Below are 15753 nucleotides of genomic sequence, written 5' to 3'. Positions count from 1 at the left end.
TTGCTGATCTTACTCATTCGCAAATGTAACACGTCTAGGGCTGAACTCCTGATCTACCACAAACTTGCTCATTTATAGTCTTTATAAAATCAGAAAAATTTAACTCCATTTTTCTCAACCAAAACCTTGGAATAATCCTTGTTTATTCTCTTTCTCTCACATCCCACATCTAAACCTTCAGGAAATCCTATTGTCACTTCTTTCAAAATATCACCAGAATCTGACCTTTTTTTTTTCTACCTCCACCTCCATTGGTCCAAGGCACTATCATCTCTACCCTGGAATATTATCAGCTCCTCGATAGTTTCTCCGCTTCTACTCTTGTCTCTTCTTCATTCTTCTCTTAACCTAACAGCCAGACTGATCCAGTCACCCATGTACTCAATATCCTTCAATAGCTTCTCATCGTGTAAGTGGGAAAGACGAAGTCTGAAACTGGCTTATGAGACCCTCCTTGTCTAGCCCATTATGTCTCTAACTTCAGCTTCTACTGTCCTTCCTACTTCACTTCTCCCCACTGGCTTCCGCCGCCCCTACAGGCACGTGCCTGCCTTAGGTCTGTGAACTTGCTGTCCCCTTTGCCTGGATGCTCCCAGCCCGATACCTACACAGCTGGCTTGTGCACCTTCATCAGGTTTTATTCTAATGTTACTTCCTCACTGAGGACTTCCCTGGCTTCTTCCATGAAATCTCACCTGCCTGCTCTCCACTCCCAGCACTCAGTACTTGCTTTCCTGCTTTATTTTTATTCTTCATACCTTTCAGCATCTAATAATATATATCATTACTCATTTATCTTAACATATTGACTGTACAGCAGTCCACCCTTATCCATGGGGGATACATTCTGAGACCCCCAGTGGATGCCTGAAACTGTGGATAGTACCAAACCCTGTACATACTATGTTTTTCCTATACATACATACCTATAATAAAGTTTAATTTATAAAATAGGCAATTTCATGAATAGAAGATTAGTTCTTACCATAGATCTTTGCAACCTTAGCATAAAAAATTTTTCTTTCCTTATTAAGTTAAGAATATTTACCTTTACTTTAAAGGAAGCACTGAAGGCTTCTCTTTGGCATATCTGAATTGCCAGCATCACTAATCCAGTATTTTGGGGCCATTGTAAAATAAGGCCGCTTGAACACAAGCACTGTGGCACCCTGACAGTGGATCTGATAACTGAGGCAGCTGCTAAGTAACCTATGGGCAGGGAGCCTGTATGGCCTAGATATGCTTACTTAGGATAATTCATGTCTCAGGTACGACAGAGTGGGATGGTGAGATTTCATCACACTACTCAGATTGGTGAACAATTTAAAACTTATGAATGGCTATTTCTGGAAGTTTCCATTTAACATTTTCAGATTGCAGGTAACTGAAACTGTGGAAAATGAAACTGCATAAGGGAGACTACTGTAATCCTCTTTAGGAGGCAAACCCATCAGGGTAAAGGCTTTGTTTGGTTCATTGCCAAGTGCTCAGGATCAAGAAGAGTACTGGTCCACAGGGAGTTAAGTATTTAAGAAATGAACCCACTATCTTGTACTTTATGTCTTCTTCCTACTTCTTGTACCTCATGCTATCTTCCACGTGGCTTTAATTCCATTTTTGATCATATTTGTTCCCTATGATTTCCTATTTCCCATTCCTGCATCATTTACATTCACTTCCCTCCCTCATTTATTTGGCTTTGTTTCTCTTTGTTGTAAGACATGCTCTAGCTCAGTGAAGTTCAATTCTTATATTTTCTCTAATAATTTTTAAACCTCTATTATTCCCAAGGCAACATAAGATGCTATTTACTATGTGTAAGAAAATAGCTGTGGATGTTGGCCATATATTGCATAATCTGATGGGGAACAGTAAAAATGAAGTGTGTCCTGAGGACAAGGGAGAGAGGAGAGGACAGCAGACCGTGTTGGGCTCCTGAATCGCACCAATGACTAAAATAAAAACTCAGCCTTTAGTGAAATTAGACCACCATTTATGAAATATGAGTGATTGTTCCATGAAAGGCTATGGTTTAGCAGTCTGTAGGGACATCTTTCTTCAACTTATTTAATGTCTCAACTGGAGATTCACATTGTTGATCTTGTGCATGATATATCATGCTTAGAATGACATAGTGCCAGGGTATAATCTACAAATGACTGGCAACTAGAATAACATGTAAGACAGAAATACAGTTACCCAGTAAGGAATGTCCTCTCATTGACGAAGATCCAAGAAGAGTACTGGTCGGGCATCAGAGTCATCTTTCCTCCCTTTTTGAGGTCATCTATGGATACCCTAAAACATTAGAATAATATTAATGGCATGCACCTGTGATGCGTTCATAAATCAGTTTCTGACTTAAATTGAATTTTCTTGTTGTGTCCCTAGTGTGTAAAAGTATTTGGGGGGAGGGGCTGTTTAAGTAGTGTTTCATGTATGGGCATGAGGGTTGGGTTGGGGAGAAAAGGAAAGAGAAGATATTTTTTTTATCATGTGTCTTACACTCTGTAGGTGAGCCAGTTTATAGACCTTCTCTCAAAATCCTGTGACCATGTATCCCAGCAAGGTATGCAGGCTATTACCTCCACTCCAAACCCTCAGTAAGTCATGGAGCAGATCATTTGAAGCACAGCCTGCATATCTTCAAGGCCTCTAGTTTGTTTCCTTTTCACCAACATTTTTGCAGTTTGGAAAAGGTTATATAGATTAATTTTTTTATTTTCTATAAATCAGTCCATGCTAAGATTCTTTTCAAGGATTTTTTTCTATGTTGAAGGGAATTAATATTGAGGATAAATAAGATGTTCTGCAAAGCCTTCAATTGTAAGAAAATAAGCTTAGAGTTCAGAGTTTAACTACAACTCACGTTGAGTGAGTTTCTAAATGGTCTCCTCCAAAGCTCTTTTCATGATTGCTCATAATTTGTTTTGGGAACAAGTAATAATACGTTGTCTTCTCTGCCCACTCCCACAGGCCCCAACCCTCTTAAGTTTTAAGATCGTTGGGTGTTTTTCTCTGTTCTAATTACTCAATCTGTGCTTTTGAGAAAAACCTATTTTGTCTCTTTTGATATGATCTTTCATTTTATACTGAAAATTGTTTTCTTCATATAATTTAGGGGACATAGTAGTAAAGGAAGAAGAACAAACAATTTAATTTTGACAATCTCTAATGAAAGATGGTAAAGAGGATATATGAAGAAATATCAGATAAACCACAAACATATTAACTTGACAAATAGGCTTCCCTTTGGTAATCAATTTGAGAAACTGGCAACTGTGGGATAGAGAGACAGAGAGAGGGAAAGGCAAACAGGGCAGAGCAATAGTTGTAAGAAAGTTATAATACAAAATCCAATGTTGGCCCATGATAAATGCTAATGATTTGCAAATTTATAAGTGGAATCCTGGATCGAAGTTATGATGATAATAACTTTATGGTTGCTGGCTGTCTTAGCTACACTCTTTGTAAGGAATGTACTCAGTATATCCAAATCTGGCATTACTACTATTATAAAGAATGTTACTTCTGAATTTTTAGTATTTGATTTGGAATACAATCTAAAGATTTTTTTTTCATTTTTCAATTTATCCACAGTTCTAATACTACCAGATTTTAGTGATTTAAAAGTTATCCTCCTGTTCCATCCCTCTATAAATGCACAGGTGTGCTTGGAGTGTTTGAAGCTGCTACAGAGCTTACATTTTATTGATAAATATAAAAAGAAAAAATGAGAAGCCATATGAAAAATTCTGCCCAGCTAAAATAATGTTTCTGAAGACTTTCTGGTTATATTTTATAGTAAAATCTCCAGAAATTTATGAAAAAAATGTAGAAGACTTGCGGTTATTATATTTTAAAATAAAATTTCCAGAGACTTGTGGGAAAAAATCAGTCAGTTTTAAACTTCTGCTTACTTAGCAGCCCCGTGTTGTTTTCTTTAAGAAGATGTTAAATCCCAAAGGCTTCTAGAGTCTCAAATGAGGCATTTTGCGAAATTTTTGTGGCAACATGGGAATACAAGATTGCTGTAATAGAGAAGAGATCCTGGAGGTGTGAAGAAAATAGAAAACTGTACTAGGTAAACTAAAAAACTTCAGAATAAGTGGCCCAACGCAAGGAAGGATGGACCAATTTGGTAAGTTTTTGGAGTATTTCTAGAAAGGATTTTCTCCTGTAAGATTCTGTGCAAGGAAACATATTCCTCCTATTACAGAAATTAAATCCAAGCTGGCTGAACCCTGCCAATGCCTGCAGACACAATTTTAAGTTTTCAGGCAGCTCAAGTCAAGCTCAGACTCGCAGGGTCGATTGTGATGTAACATCACTGAAGTCTCCTTCAGGCTCTGGAAACTGTGGTCAGACGTGAATAATATCCTCCTTTAGGTTGTCATATAAGTGGTATTAAGGTATAACCAGAGATTTTAAGTATAATAATTTCTAGTCATTCCATCTTGCAGAAATTGAATATTTAACTACCATTGCTTCAAGCCTACAGAATTACAAGGGATATAGCCAGAATAAAAAGGAAGGCTGGAGAGAAAAGATAATTTTTTTTATTTAAAAAAAAAGAGGGAGAGGGATTTCCTTATTTTTCTTCTGAATCAGATTATTTTGGTTGGGATAGGGTGTGTGGAAGACATTTCATGTTTTTCTTCCTCCAGGAGACTAGCTGTCCAAAACAAAACAACAAAAACAAAACAAAACAACAAAACAGCCATTCTCACACCATTTCTGATGCATATTTTTCCTTATAGCACATTGTTAGTTTGAAATTCTGTCACCTACTTGAATGCTATGAGCACATTTCATCAGGCATATTGTAATAGTCTCTAAGCTGAATAGTTGATGAGTTTCTCATTATGCTTTTACCCTTCTGATCTCACTTCATCTTCTTGTTCACAAATTTTCCTGGGATCTCATTCTTAGCAAAACAAATATAGCCCTAGTCCCTTAACCTGACATTCAGGCTTTCGGCAATTCCACTCAAACCTACTTTTCAAACTTAAAATTGAAGCTTTTCTTTAACACCAGGCCTTCAAGTCTAATGAAATCTCAAAACACAGAGTGTTCTACCAGTTGCTTTGTACAAGAGGGCCCTTGTCACTCCAGATTTCTGCTTCCTTCTAGTCCTTGGTCAAGTTTGACCTTATCAAATCTCCCACAGCCTGTTATCTACACTGTTGTGATGCCATTTTCTGCATTCGACCTTGTATTGTTATTATTGATTTATGTCTTGCCTACTCATATCCTCTTGCTCAAAGAATGTGTTCCTCTAGATGGGAATGCCATCCTCTCTGATAGCACATCATTTAGAAGAACTCTCCATAGCATGGCGAGGACTCAAGCCCCAGGGTCAGAAGCTCAGCAAACAGGGCAAATTAACTCTGTAGGTCAAACACTACATGAGCATTTTAGGCTCCCTTGCGACAGAGACACAGCACACGCCATGAGCCCAATACTAGTAAATCCCAGTTTCTCGTTCATAGAATTTAGCCTGGGTTGTTTGGTTACACAGCCCTTGCTCTTATTTCTAAAACCTGAGTTTTACCTCTAGATTTGTGATTCTAATCACCAATAAAGAAAAGTTATTGGTACACCCTTGTAAGATTTCCCCCGTGGTTACCTTAGGTCCAAACACTACCATTCCCCTCCTGAATCCAGACTTGTTATCATCTATTCCTTTCATTTATCTCTCCTTGCACCTCTCCTCCTACATTCCAATAGTTCATTTTCTCTGCCTCGTAGCAGCATTTGACAAGGTTGATTGTTCTCTTCTTTTGAAACACTTTTATCTTTAAGGTATTTTGAAGTAATCACAACAACCATGCCTTATTTCCTTGCTGTCTCATTGGCTTCACTATTTTAGCCTCCTCTGCTGACTTCTCTAAGAATCACAAAATGCTGGCTTTTTATGTCCTTGGCCATCCCCTCTATCTACATTTTCTTCCAGATAATTGAATTAATCTCCAGCACAGCCTCTCTGTTGAGCTCAACTATGTACTTATTCTCTCTGGATGTCTAACAGCCATCTCAGTATCAACCTGGCCAAAACAGAACCACTGACTTTCTCCCATGCTTCAGAATTCCCACCTCCACAGTTCTTCTCTATCTGCCCAATTAAGCACAAAAACTTAACAGTAAGTCTTATTTTTAATTCTTCCATCGTAACCAGATTCCAATCCAGAAGTAAGTTCTATTGATTGTATCTCCATATGTAACCTGAACTCAAAAGCTCCTATTTCCAAAGCTACTGCCTTGAGCCAAGCCACCATCATCTTTCTCCTAGATTATCTCATCAGTCTCCTGACTGGTCTCCCTGCGTCCACATGGTGATCAACATTCCATTCTTCACACAGCATAACGGCAATTTCAAAGATCAAGTCAGATTTTGTCATCCTATGACTAAAACCTTGCAAAGACTTGCAAGAATGAACTAGAATAAAATATAACCTTCCTGTGATTAATCATGAGGTCCTGCCAATCTCTTCAGTATTCACTTCCTTTATTATTTTCCTTATTGAATCTATGTCACTTACATTGGCCTTCTTTCTGGTTTTCAATTACCCCTAAGTTCATTCCTGCCTCAAGGACTTATCCTTGCTGTGTATCCTTGGTTACACAGCCCTTGCTCTTATTTCTAAAACCTGAGTTTTACCTGAGTTTGAAGCATCCCCCATCATGCAGATCCAGCCCGTCTCTTCTCTCAGAGGCTTTCTATCAGCAAGTCTCCATCACTCTTCCATTATTTTCATCTAGTTACATATAAATATCTGAAAGGATCTTATTTATTTATGTCGTCCATCTTCTCTAACTACAACACTAGTTTCTTATAATAGGGGCTTTTGAAAATTTGCCTGTGTACATCCAGCTATTCGAATTTGCATGGAACACGGAAGGAATTCAATTAATACCTGTTGAGTGACTGACTGAATGTAAAGTTGCAGATATGGCCCAAAGGATTAAGAATTATTTATAAACTTTTTCTAGACCTCAGTTAAAATGACACTTTAGCTGAGACTAGAAGTTGGAGATATTTTGAACTGAAGAACCACGATGGAAGCCCCTTAGAGTCACAAAGTGCGAACTGACAGTGATGGGCTGAAGAATCATCACAGCAGCTTCCTATTTGTATTCATCACATAGCTAGGGCATCATTAACGGTGGCAAACAACAGCCTTGTAAACGGGAGATCGATGCTGAACCAAAGCAGAAGATTGCAGATGGGATTAAAGAATTTCAAAAGTTCTGACCTTATTCTCTGACCTTAGGAAGAAAGACAATTGAATGGAATTTAGGGAATAAAATAAAAACAGCATAAGTTTTTGTTCCTAGGTGGTATATGCTAATTAAATAGGAATACTATTGGCCATGTTTGAATCTAAAAATTGACTAAGCAAAATATCCAAACAGTCTAAATACCAGAAAGGTAAAAATGTGACTTGGTAAAAGTCTCTCTTTATTATTCATTGCTGAAGTGATAAATAGATCTGCGAATTCAGATAGTTTTCCCTCTCCATTCCCATTAACCATGATTCACAGCAAATTAAAATCTGGTTGGGCCCTTGTGCATATCTTTTAAATGATGAAGACTTGGTAGATTTTTGAGCTAGTTTCCTCAAAAGGCTTAAGAGGATGATCACAGAGGTTATGATTAGCAGAGATGGAGAGGATTTATGAAAACAGAAAAAAAAATTATATAGAAGCCTAGAATTCTTACTTTGGACATTCACCATTATTTTGATAAACTATAATTTGAGGAGGAAAGCAATTGTTATAAATCTATGCACTTTACTTGGGGCCAGAGCTTATTCACTTAGATTGTGTATGAAATGAGATTACTCATTTAATAAGTGTGGTTATTTATTTTTTCATTTTGTCCAGACAGAGTGGAGCTCAAAAGATAGCAATTAGCAATTAGATATGTCAGCAATTAAGTTCTGGAGAAATAAACAGTTCTGAGAGTACTAGGCAGGTCTAAGGTCCCAAAGGCCTAGGGTGCTTCACAGAGAAGGAAGGAGACTAACCAGGTAGAATGGGTCTGAACAGGCAGAATGGGAGCACTGAGTGTGTGGGCAGCAGAGACTGGAGAACATGAGAGAGCATCAATGGTTTTTCTCCCTCTGCTCTGCATCCTGCCTAGATGTGGGCTTGCCCTCACTGACCAGTTACCAGAAGGAAGCCAGAAAATGGAAGGGGGATCCAAGCTGAAATGAATTCAAATGGACCACTCATTTAAATTATCTTCCTGTGCCCAAGCATGGATTAATTAAATGGTTACTTGTATAGGCAACAAATATTCCACAAGTTCCTTCTTTGGACCCACATCCGTACTAACCACAGGAAGTGTAGCCTATATCTCTATCTGTAGTCCCTTATGCCTGAGGCCAGTGGGTATACAGTGTCAAGATGGTCATAATTTTACAATGAACTAGAACAAAAAATATAGGTGCTAACTTCCCTAGGATCCTCAGCCAAAGAAAATTTTTCCTGCCATTTCACAGGAAAATATCTGCAGCTTTCTAATTACCTACCTCTTTCTCTTTCTGAGCAATATATTTTATTTTACTTAATTTGACTATTTGTTCCTTTTGAACAGGATTATTGCTTATTTCAGTTTTGTATTACCCAGAGTGAGTATATATGTATTTACAAGTATATAGATAAAAAATATGCAAAATAATTAATATATTCAATATATGGGGAAGCATATTCAAATAACATTAAAATTGAGAGCTTTGAAGTTGAATGATAGTTATTTTATTTTATATTTTATACCAATTTTTAAGATCATATACAAGGAAAATATATAACATACACCATAAAAGTTATAAAAAAACATAAAGGAACACATTGAAATAGCAAGTGTATATTTCAATTATTAAATAAGACTATATACATGAAGTTCTTTTTTAAATTATTGTTTTGGCTTGAGGAGGCAATAGAAAGTTACAAATATGTATTCAGTTCCAAAATAAAGCTATAAAGAAAATAAATTTTTCTCTCAGCTCTGACCTGGATTCGTGTCAAGATGGTCATAATTTTACAATGTTGAGAAGAAAAGATCTACATACAATTATCTTAAAAAAAAAACCCAAAACTACAATTCTATCCATTATCCAAAAGAGTCAAGAAAAGTATGGATTCTGAGAAACATTTGTCTCCATAGTTTTTCTAAAGAATGCACTTCATTTGCAGAGATGATAAAAAGTTCAGAGTTGGGTTACTTAAACTATCATTTCATTAAGTGATATTGATTGCAGCTAGAAAAATGTTTGTTTTGAGATGAAAATAAACAAAAAAGTACTTGGATTTAAGACAGCACTAAACAGGATGTGGATCAAACAACCAGACGTCTATGTGACCATGTCATTGCTCTCAGTTCCAGTAGAATCCAATTTGAAATGCCAAGCCTTTAAGAGTCTATTTCATATTTACACAGTGCTAAGACCACGTGCTTTGTTCTCCCCAGAGTGTGCTGGGGAAGTGAGGGAAGCAAGAGCAGTAGAAGAAGCAGGCTAGCTGTAAGCCATGTCAGGACTCAAAGAATCTCACCAGCGCACAGTCTGGAAGGGAGCTGCTCAGTCTGCCAACACATCTGGAATTGCTGCTGTGGCCCAGCTCAAGGATTTCCTACTTCATCTAAGTTTCCAAAAGGACATTCTAAGGTGGCTTCACAGGCATCACGACTCATCTTTTCTGTCCATATGTTGGCTACAAAAGAATTGGGAGACTCTCTTCTCTTGAGCTCCATTTACTAGGCCTGGGATGATGATGATGAAAAGTTGTCTTTAATCATTTCAGCTACTAAAAAGTACCTCATCACTTAAAAGGAAGACACCTGAAATATTGGTTTTGTACTTGAGATGCTGTTATGAAGGGATGAAATCACTATATAGTATTTGACAGCTCTGACAGATGTAAGTTTAATTTTGTAATAGGGCCTAATCCTCTCTAGCCCTGGACGTGGTTGCAAAGAGAATATTTAGAAGATGTTTTTTCTCAGAGGCTGTATTTTCAATTGACCCATACTTGAATATGTTTTAAAAATCTAAACTTTTCTATGAAGCCCATGTATTTCTTTTTTTCCTCCATGTATATATAAGAACCTTAAAATCCCTACCTGCTTGTAATGTAAGTTGACTGTTAGCATTAGATTTCTATTTCAAATGAAAGTGTACTATGCTTCTTATTTTAGAGTTAAAACAAATATCAGACGTAAATCTTTGAATTACATGTTAAAAAGACATGTTACATACATGTTATACTATTTTGAATATATTTGAAAATTTAATTTTTTCTTTATTACTGTTGGTTGTCTCTCTCTCTCTTTCTCTCTCTCTCTCTCTTCCTATCCCGAAAACATTTAATAGTCTATCTTAAAATGTTATATGCATTAGAAGTAGTAGAAAAACACATGTATACTAAAACAAACTTTAACAAGGAAGATTTACCTACAATTATGTGGTTAAATAAGTTAATTTCAAGTAAATTAATCTCCAATATAGTTAAGTAGATTAATCTCAATTGATGGTACTGTACATTGTTGAGACATATGCCTAATAAGAAATAAAATCAAATAACTTGGTTTAAGAAGTTCTAACCGTTAGGTTTGATCAAATAATTGAATCGATACCCCACCCCTGGAAACTGACCTTCAGGCCACTTCACAACAGACATTCCATTTCGCTTAGACCACATTCCATTTGCTAAGACCACATTCCATTTGCAAAGACCATTATCTCTCCCCTCTGGACCTTTCCAGGATATGGACCGGAACAGGGAATTCTCCACCCAGAAAAAGCCCACCTAGAGTCCCTTAAAAACTTCTGACTCCCAATTTTGGGTGCTGGCACCATTTTGGGGGCTCAGCCCACCTGGTATCCAGATGACCTAATAAATTTATAAGCCCTTACCACTTTGGCCTTATGCGTTCCTCCTTCGGCGACGCCAGCACTAACAATATCTATTCAGCGTAAAAGCATATTCTTGCTTTGAAAAATGTTTAGTAAATACCAGTACTGAAATTTATTCTAAATGGACTTAGTACTCTTATAAGTTTTTAACTAAACCACACTAAGTTCAACCAGACTCTAGAGGACAATAATGTAGTCAAGTTCAGTTTGGTTGGTTTTATAATTCTATTCACAATTCTCCAGTCCATATTCAATTGTAATTACATTGGAGAATTTTAACTCTACAATTTGAAAAAAGAATCATGTCCGTTGATAGATGAATGGATAAAAAGTAGATTTGTAGTGGTGAGTACAGAAAACAGAGTTTATTCACTATTGTAATAATCATAACAGTAATGTCTTTGTCCATAGGAACAACAGTAAACCTACTTTTGCCCACTCCTGTATATACAATGAAATATTAAGCAGCAATAAACAAGAATGGAATGGCCTGGCTGGTGTGGCTCAGTGGTTGAGTATCAACATATACACCAGGAGGTCACAATTCGATTCCTGGTCAGGGCATATGCCTGGGTTGTGGGCTCAATCCCCAGTAAGGGGTGTGCAGGAGGCAGCCAATCAATGATTCTCTCTCATCATTGATGTTTCTATCTCTCTTGCTCCCTTCCTCTCTGAAATCAATAAAAAAATTTTAAACAAAAGAATGGAATCTTACCATTTATGACACATTAATGGATTTAGAGGGTATTATGCTACGTGAACTGTGAGGCAGAGGAAGATAAATATATAGAGTTTCACACATATGTGGAATGTAAAGCAAAACAAAACAAAAGCAGATTCATAAAAACAGAGACCAAAGTGATAGTTACCAGAGGAAGTGGTTGGGGGAATGGGTGAAAAAGGTGAAGGGGAATGTAGTTAATATTATTGCATAAATTTACATAGTGACAGATGATTACTAAGATAGTAGGGTGGTCACATTGTAAGGTCTAAAAATGTCAAATCACTATTGTATACCTGAAACTAATAAGACTAATATAAGATTGCATAACAACTATTCTTTAAAAAAAATAAATTTACAAAGTCAGGTAATATTAGCATTCACCAAAATAAAAATGATGACTAGGATTGACTACAAATCACTTAAATGTTTTATATTGGTAAAATAAAAAGATAACATTTCATCAATGGAAATACTTTGCTAGTCATAGCTACTAAGTCTGTCTTCCTCAAAGTTATCAACACTAATAAAAGTCACAGCAATGTTGCCCTGGCTGGTGCAGCTCAGTTGGTTGGAGCATATTGTCCCTTACACTGAAAGGTGGCTGGTTCGGGTTCGATCCCCAGTCAAGGGACATACAGAGGCAACCAATCAATGTCTGCCCCTCTCCCTCTCAAAAATTTAAAATTTTTTTAAAAACCTCTATAAAAAAAACACTAACAGCAATATTAACAAAAGTTCCCTTTAAATAAAATTTCATAAAATAAGGTGCCTTGCCTATAATTTAAGAGGCAACGACCAACAAAAAACAGGCATCATTCTTTTATATATATATTGGCCATCAACACAAATGAAAGTCTACATCACTTCAATACAAACAATACAGTATGTACTACAATGTAAGGTCGTGAAATCTTATGGTCTAATTTTCTCCAAGTAATTCAAGGGGCAATCTCTTTTACTAAACTCAGACAACATCATGGGTTCCACAAGATGGGACTGTGTAAAATTCTCCTATTAAAATTACACTTTAGTTTTAGAAATAACAGATGAATATACATGTGACTTTTCCAAAGTAAAATTGACTGAGTAGCAAATAAGTTTGAATTTGCCACCATCTACTCTATTTGAAAAATGGCAGGAAGCCAGATAACGCCCTTGCTACTAAGAAAGGCAATGCTTTTCCCACCTGCCATCTGCTCACAGGTCCTGGATCCACAATGTCTGGTCTCTCCTGCTCAGCTCCTGCTTCCTGATCTGGCCCTTTTGGCTAATAGGAGGCCGCATTTATGGAATACTTGCTCAGTGTTTAGTGCTCATCGAAGCCCTATTGGCAGCTCCTGTTAGGATGCTCACTTCTAGAGATGACAAACTGAGGCTTAGATAAGTTAACTTGCTATGGAACAAAATACTAAGTGGCAAAGCCAGGACTTGAACCTATGGCTCTCCTGCCTCAGAATGTTATCCTAACTCATGGACTCCCATGTAATTAATTACGATTATTCTTTCATTGTTTGGTACAGTCTTAAATTATATCAGAAATCCTTTGCAATTTTTTTTTGGGGGGGGTTACATTTTTGTAGCTTTGTGGAAACAAATAAAAGCTTAGCCGACTGAACCCTTCCTTTCCTTCCTTTCCTTCCTTTCCTTCCTTTCCTTCCTTTCCTTCCTTTCCTTCCTTTCCTTCCTTTCCTTCCTTTCCTCTTCTTTCTTTCTTTCTTTCTTTCTTTCTTTCTTTCTTTCTTTCTTTCTTTCTTTCTTTCTTTCTTTCTTTCTTTCTTTCTTTCTTTCTTTCTTTCTTTCTTTCATTTTTGTTAATCTTCACCTGAGGATATTTTTCCATTGATTTTTAGAGGGAATGGAAGAGGGGGAGACAAAGAGAGAGAAAAAAACATCCATGTGAGAGACACATCAATTAATTGCCTCCTCCACACATTCTGACCAGATCTCACCTATGTGCCCTTTGACAGGAATTGAACCTGGGACCTTTCAGTCTGTAAGTTGACGCTCTATCCACTGAGCCAAACAGGCTAGGTTTGAACCCTCTATTTAAGATACCTTCCATGCTAGCTGATTCAATACAACACTGTAACCACAAGAGCACTCAGGCACAGGAGGATGTCATGCCGGGAGTCCAGTATCTCTGGAGAGTAAGCACAATTCCAGGTCCAGTGCTCACTGAGCTATTTCCCTGAAGCTAAGGGAGGAGGGGCTCAGTGGCCACACTAACCTCCATACCTCCTTCTCCTTCCCTCCTTTTCCCTCTCTTCACAGTGGCCACAGTAACCTCCATTCCTCCCCCCTCTCCTTCCCTCCTTTTCCCTCTCTTCACAAGCATAACTTGGTCAGGAAAGAGCATTCTGAAAAAAAATCAAGAGGAAAAGTAATGTCCGTTTTCACCTGTTATTCACACTGAGAGCAGAAGGAACCTTTTTACCTTAATTGTTGGGCTGAACTTGCCTCCGACAGTTTGTTCCCCTGCTGGGTCACAAACTCTGATTGCCGGAAAGTCAGCGCTCACTCACCTGTCCTGGAGGTCCAGGTCCGTGCCAAGAGTGGGAGGAGGGGTGCCCAAGGCTCACCTGCACACCGCTGGGCTCTGCTCCCGGGAGTCCTACACACACACACACACACACACACACACACACACACTCACTCACACAAGGTCATCAAGCCCAAGAATCTGTTAGTTAATTATTACTTCCTTTCACCACCGCAGGGAAATGTTAGAAACCTGAGCCACTCCCTGTGCCTCAGTGCATGTTGGGAGTGTTTACTTTCTTTCTTAGGATCAGCTGATAGACACACACACTCCTTTGCTCCTTGTCACACATTTTGAGGAGAAGTGAACTGACACCCTGATTAACACTTTAACCACTGAGTTGGACTGATTCTACTCTCTATTTTCTAGTCTATCCAGATTATAGAGAAATAGTCCATGTAAGAAATGACACCAACTAAGACTTAATGTCAGTATTTTCTTTTCTTTTTAGAGAGAAGAAAAAGGAAGAAGAGAGAGAGAGAGAGAGAGAGAGAGAGAGAGAGTCTTCCCTACATGCTCTCACCGGAAATCAAACCCACAATCTTGGTATGTGCCCTGACTGGGAATCAAACCCTCAAACCTTTTGGTGTACTGGACATGAGCCACCCAGCCAGGGCCATCTGTGTCTTTGTTTTTAATGTTCTCTTTCAATTAGAAATTTCAATATTTCTCTCTATATATCTCTCTCTTTCTTTCTTCTTTTTTTCCACCTCCTTTACCCACCAGCACCTTTTCACCCAAAGCAGTGCTTCCCACACCCAAGGGTGCACCAATATAACTTGCTAAACTCCAATAGGACGATAGCACTTGTGAGACTGATCTAGTAGGTCTGGGGTGGACTGTAGGCACCTGTATTTCTTTGTAAGTGCCTCAGAAGAATCAGGTAGTCATCAAACTTTGAAAACTACTGTAAGAAAGTATAAAAGAGAAAATTAATAATAACTTAATCCCTACCTACTGTATTGGATTTGGGGATTTTGCTTTTCCTCAGTACCTCCAATTTCAAGAAGGCCACCAAAGTCTAGTTAACTAGACTGATTGTGGTGATCATTTCAAAACATACACAAATATTAAATCATTATGTTGTACACCTGAAGTTAATATAATGTTATATGTCAACTATACCTCAATTTTAAAAAGAAGCTACCTCTTTGAAAACTACCCAGATGCCAAAGCTTTAAAAAAATTAAATAAGATCAGTCCACAGAAAGGGGTGAGCACCAAAACTTAGAGACCCTTAGATGGCAGATGCTGTGGGAATACTAAGTGCTTTTACCACACAAGTATTTTTTGATATCATCGATGCTTTACCTGTTTCCTATGTAAAGCAACTTTAATATTTTAAAAAGTTGTTTTTCAAGTATAAGCCTTAGAGCTTTCCGAAGGAATTAAATATTATTCCGGCAATGAGTTTAGTAAGCAGAGTTGATATTTCATGTCCTGAATGTTCAAGTGTTGAATTCACAGATTGATCATCACTTAAGATTTTCAGGTCACGTGTTTGATTGATCACAGTATTTCAAAAAATTAGCTAGTTTAGCCAGTTAACTTATGGTACACAGAGGTCAGAA

At 37.6% G+C, this 15753-nt stretch overlaps 1 protein-coding gene across 3 annotated transcripts in view; it reads right to left on the bottom strand.

Moving 5' to 3' along the window:
• The window catches only part of RASSF6 (Ras association domain family member 6), a 57629-nt gene extending 43361 nt beyond the window's left edge, over nucleotides 1-14268 (bottom strand). Inside the window, exons 1-2 of one of the 3 annotated variants that reach the window (XM_070395090.1) lie at nucleotides 14166-14268; nucleotides 2200-2298 (exon numbers count right to left, since the gene is read on the bottom strand). In XM_070395090.1, coding sequence (XP_070251191.1) covers nucleotides 2200-2264 — 65 coding nt within the window. In that variant the 5' untranslated portion in view covers nucleotides 2265-2298; nucleotides 14166-14268. The other 2 variants (XM_070395109.1, XM_070395099.1) reach the window with 2 other exon arrangements.
• Nucleotides 14269-15753: the final 1485 nt, after the last annotated feature.

Source organism: Myotis yumanensis, unplaced genomic scaffold, assembly GCF_028538775.1.
Source record: "Myotis yumanensis isolate MYYU_CA2020_CCGP unplaced genomic scaffold, mMyoYum1.0.hap1 SCAF_1, whole genome shotgun sequence".
In the NCBI taxonomy this organism is placed as follows: Eukaryota; Metazoa; Chordata; class Mammalia; order Chiroptera; family Vespertilionidae; genus Myotis; species Myotis yumanensis.
This window is presented reverse-complemented; position numbering and strand designations above follow the sequence as displayed.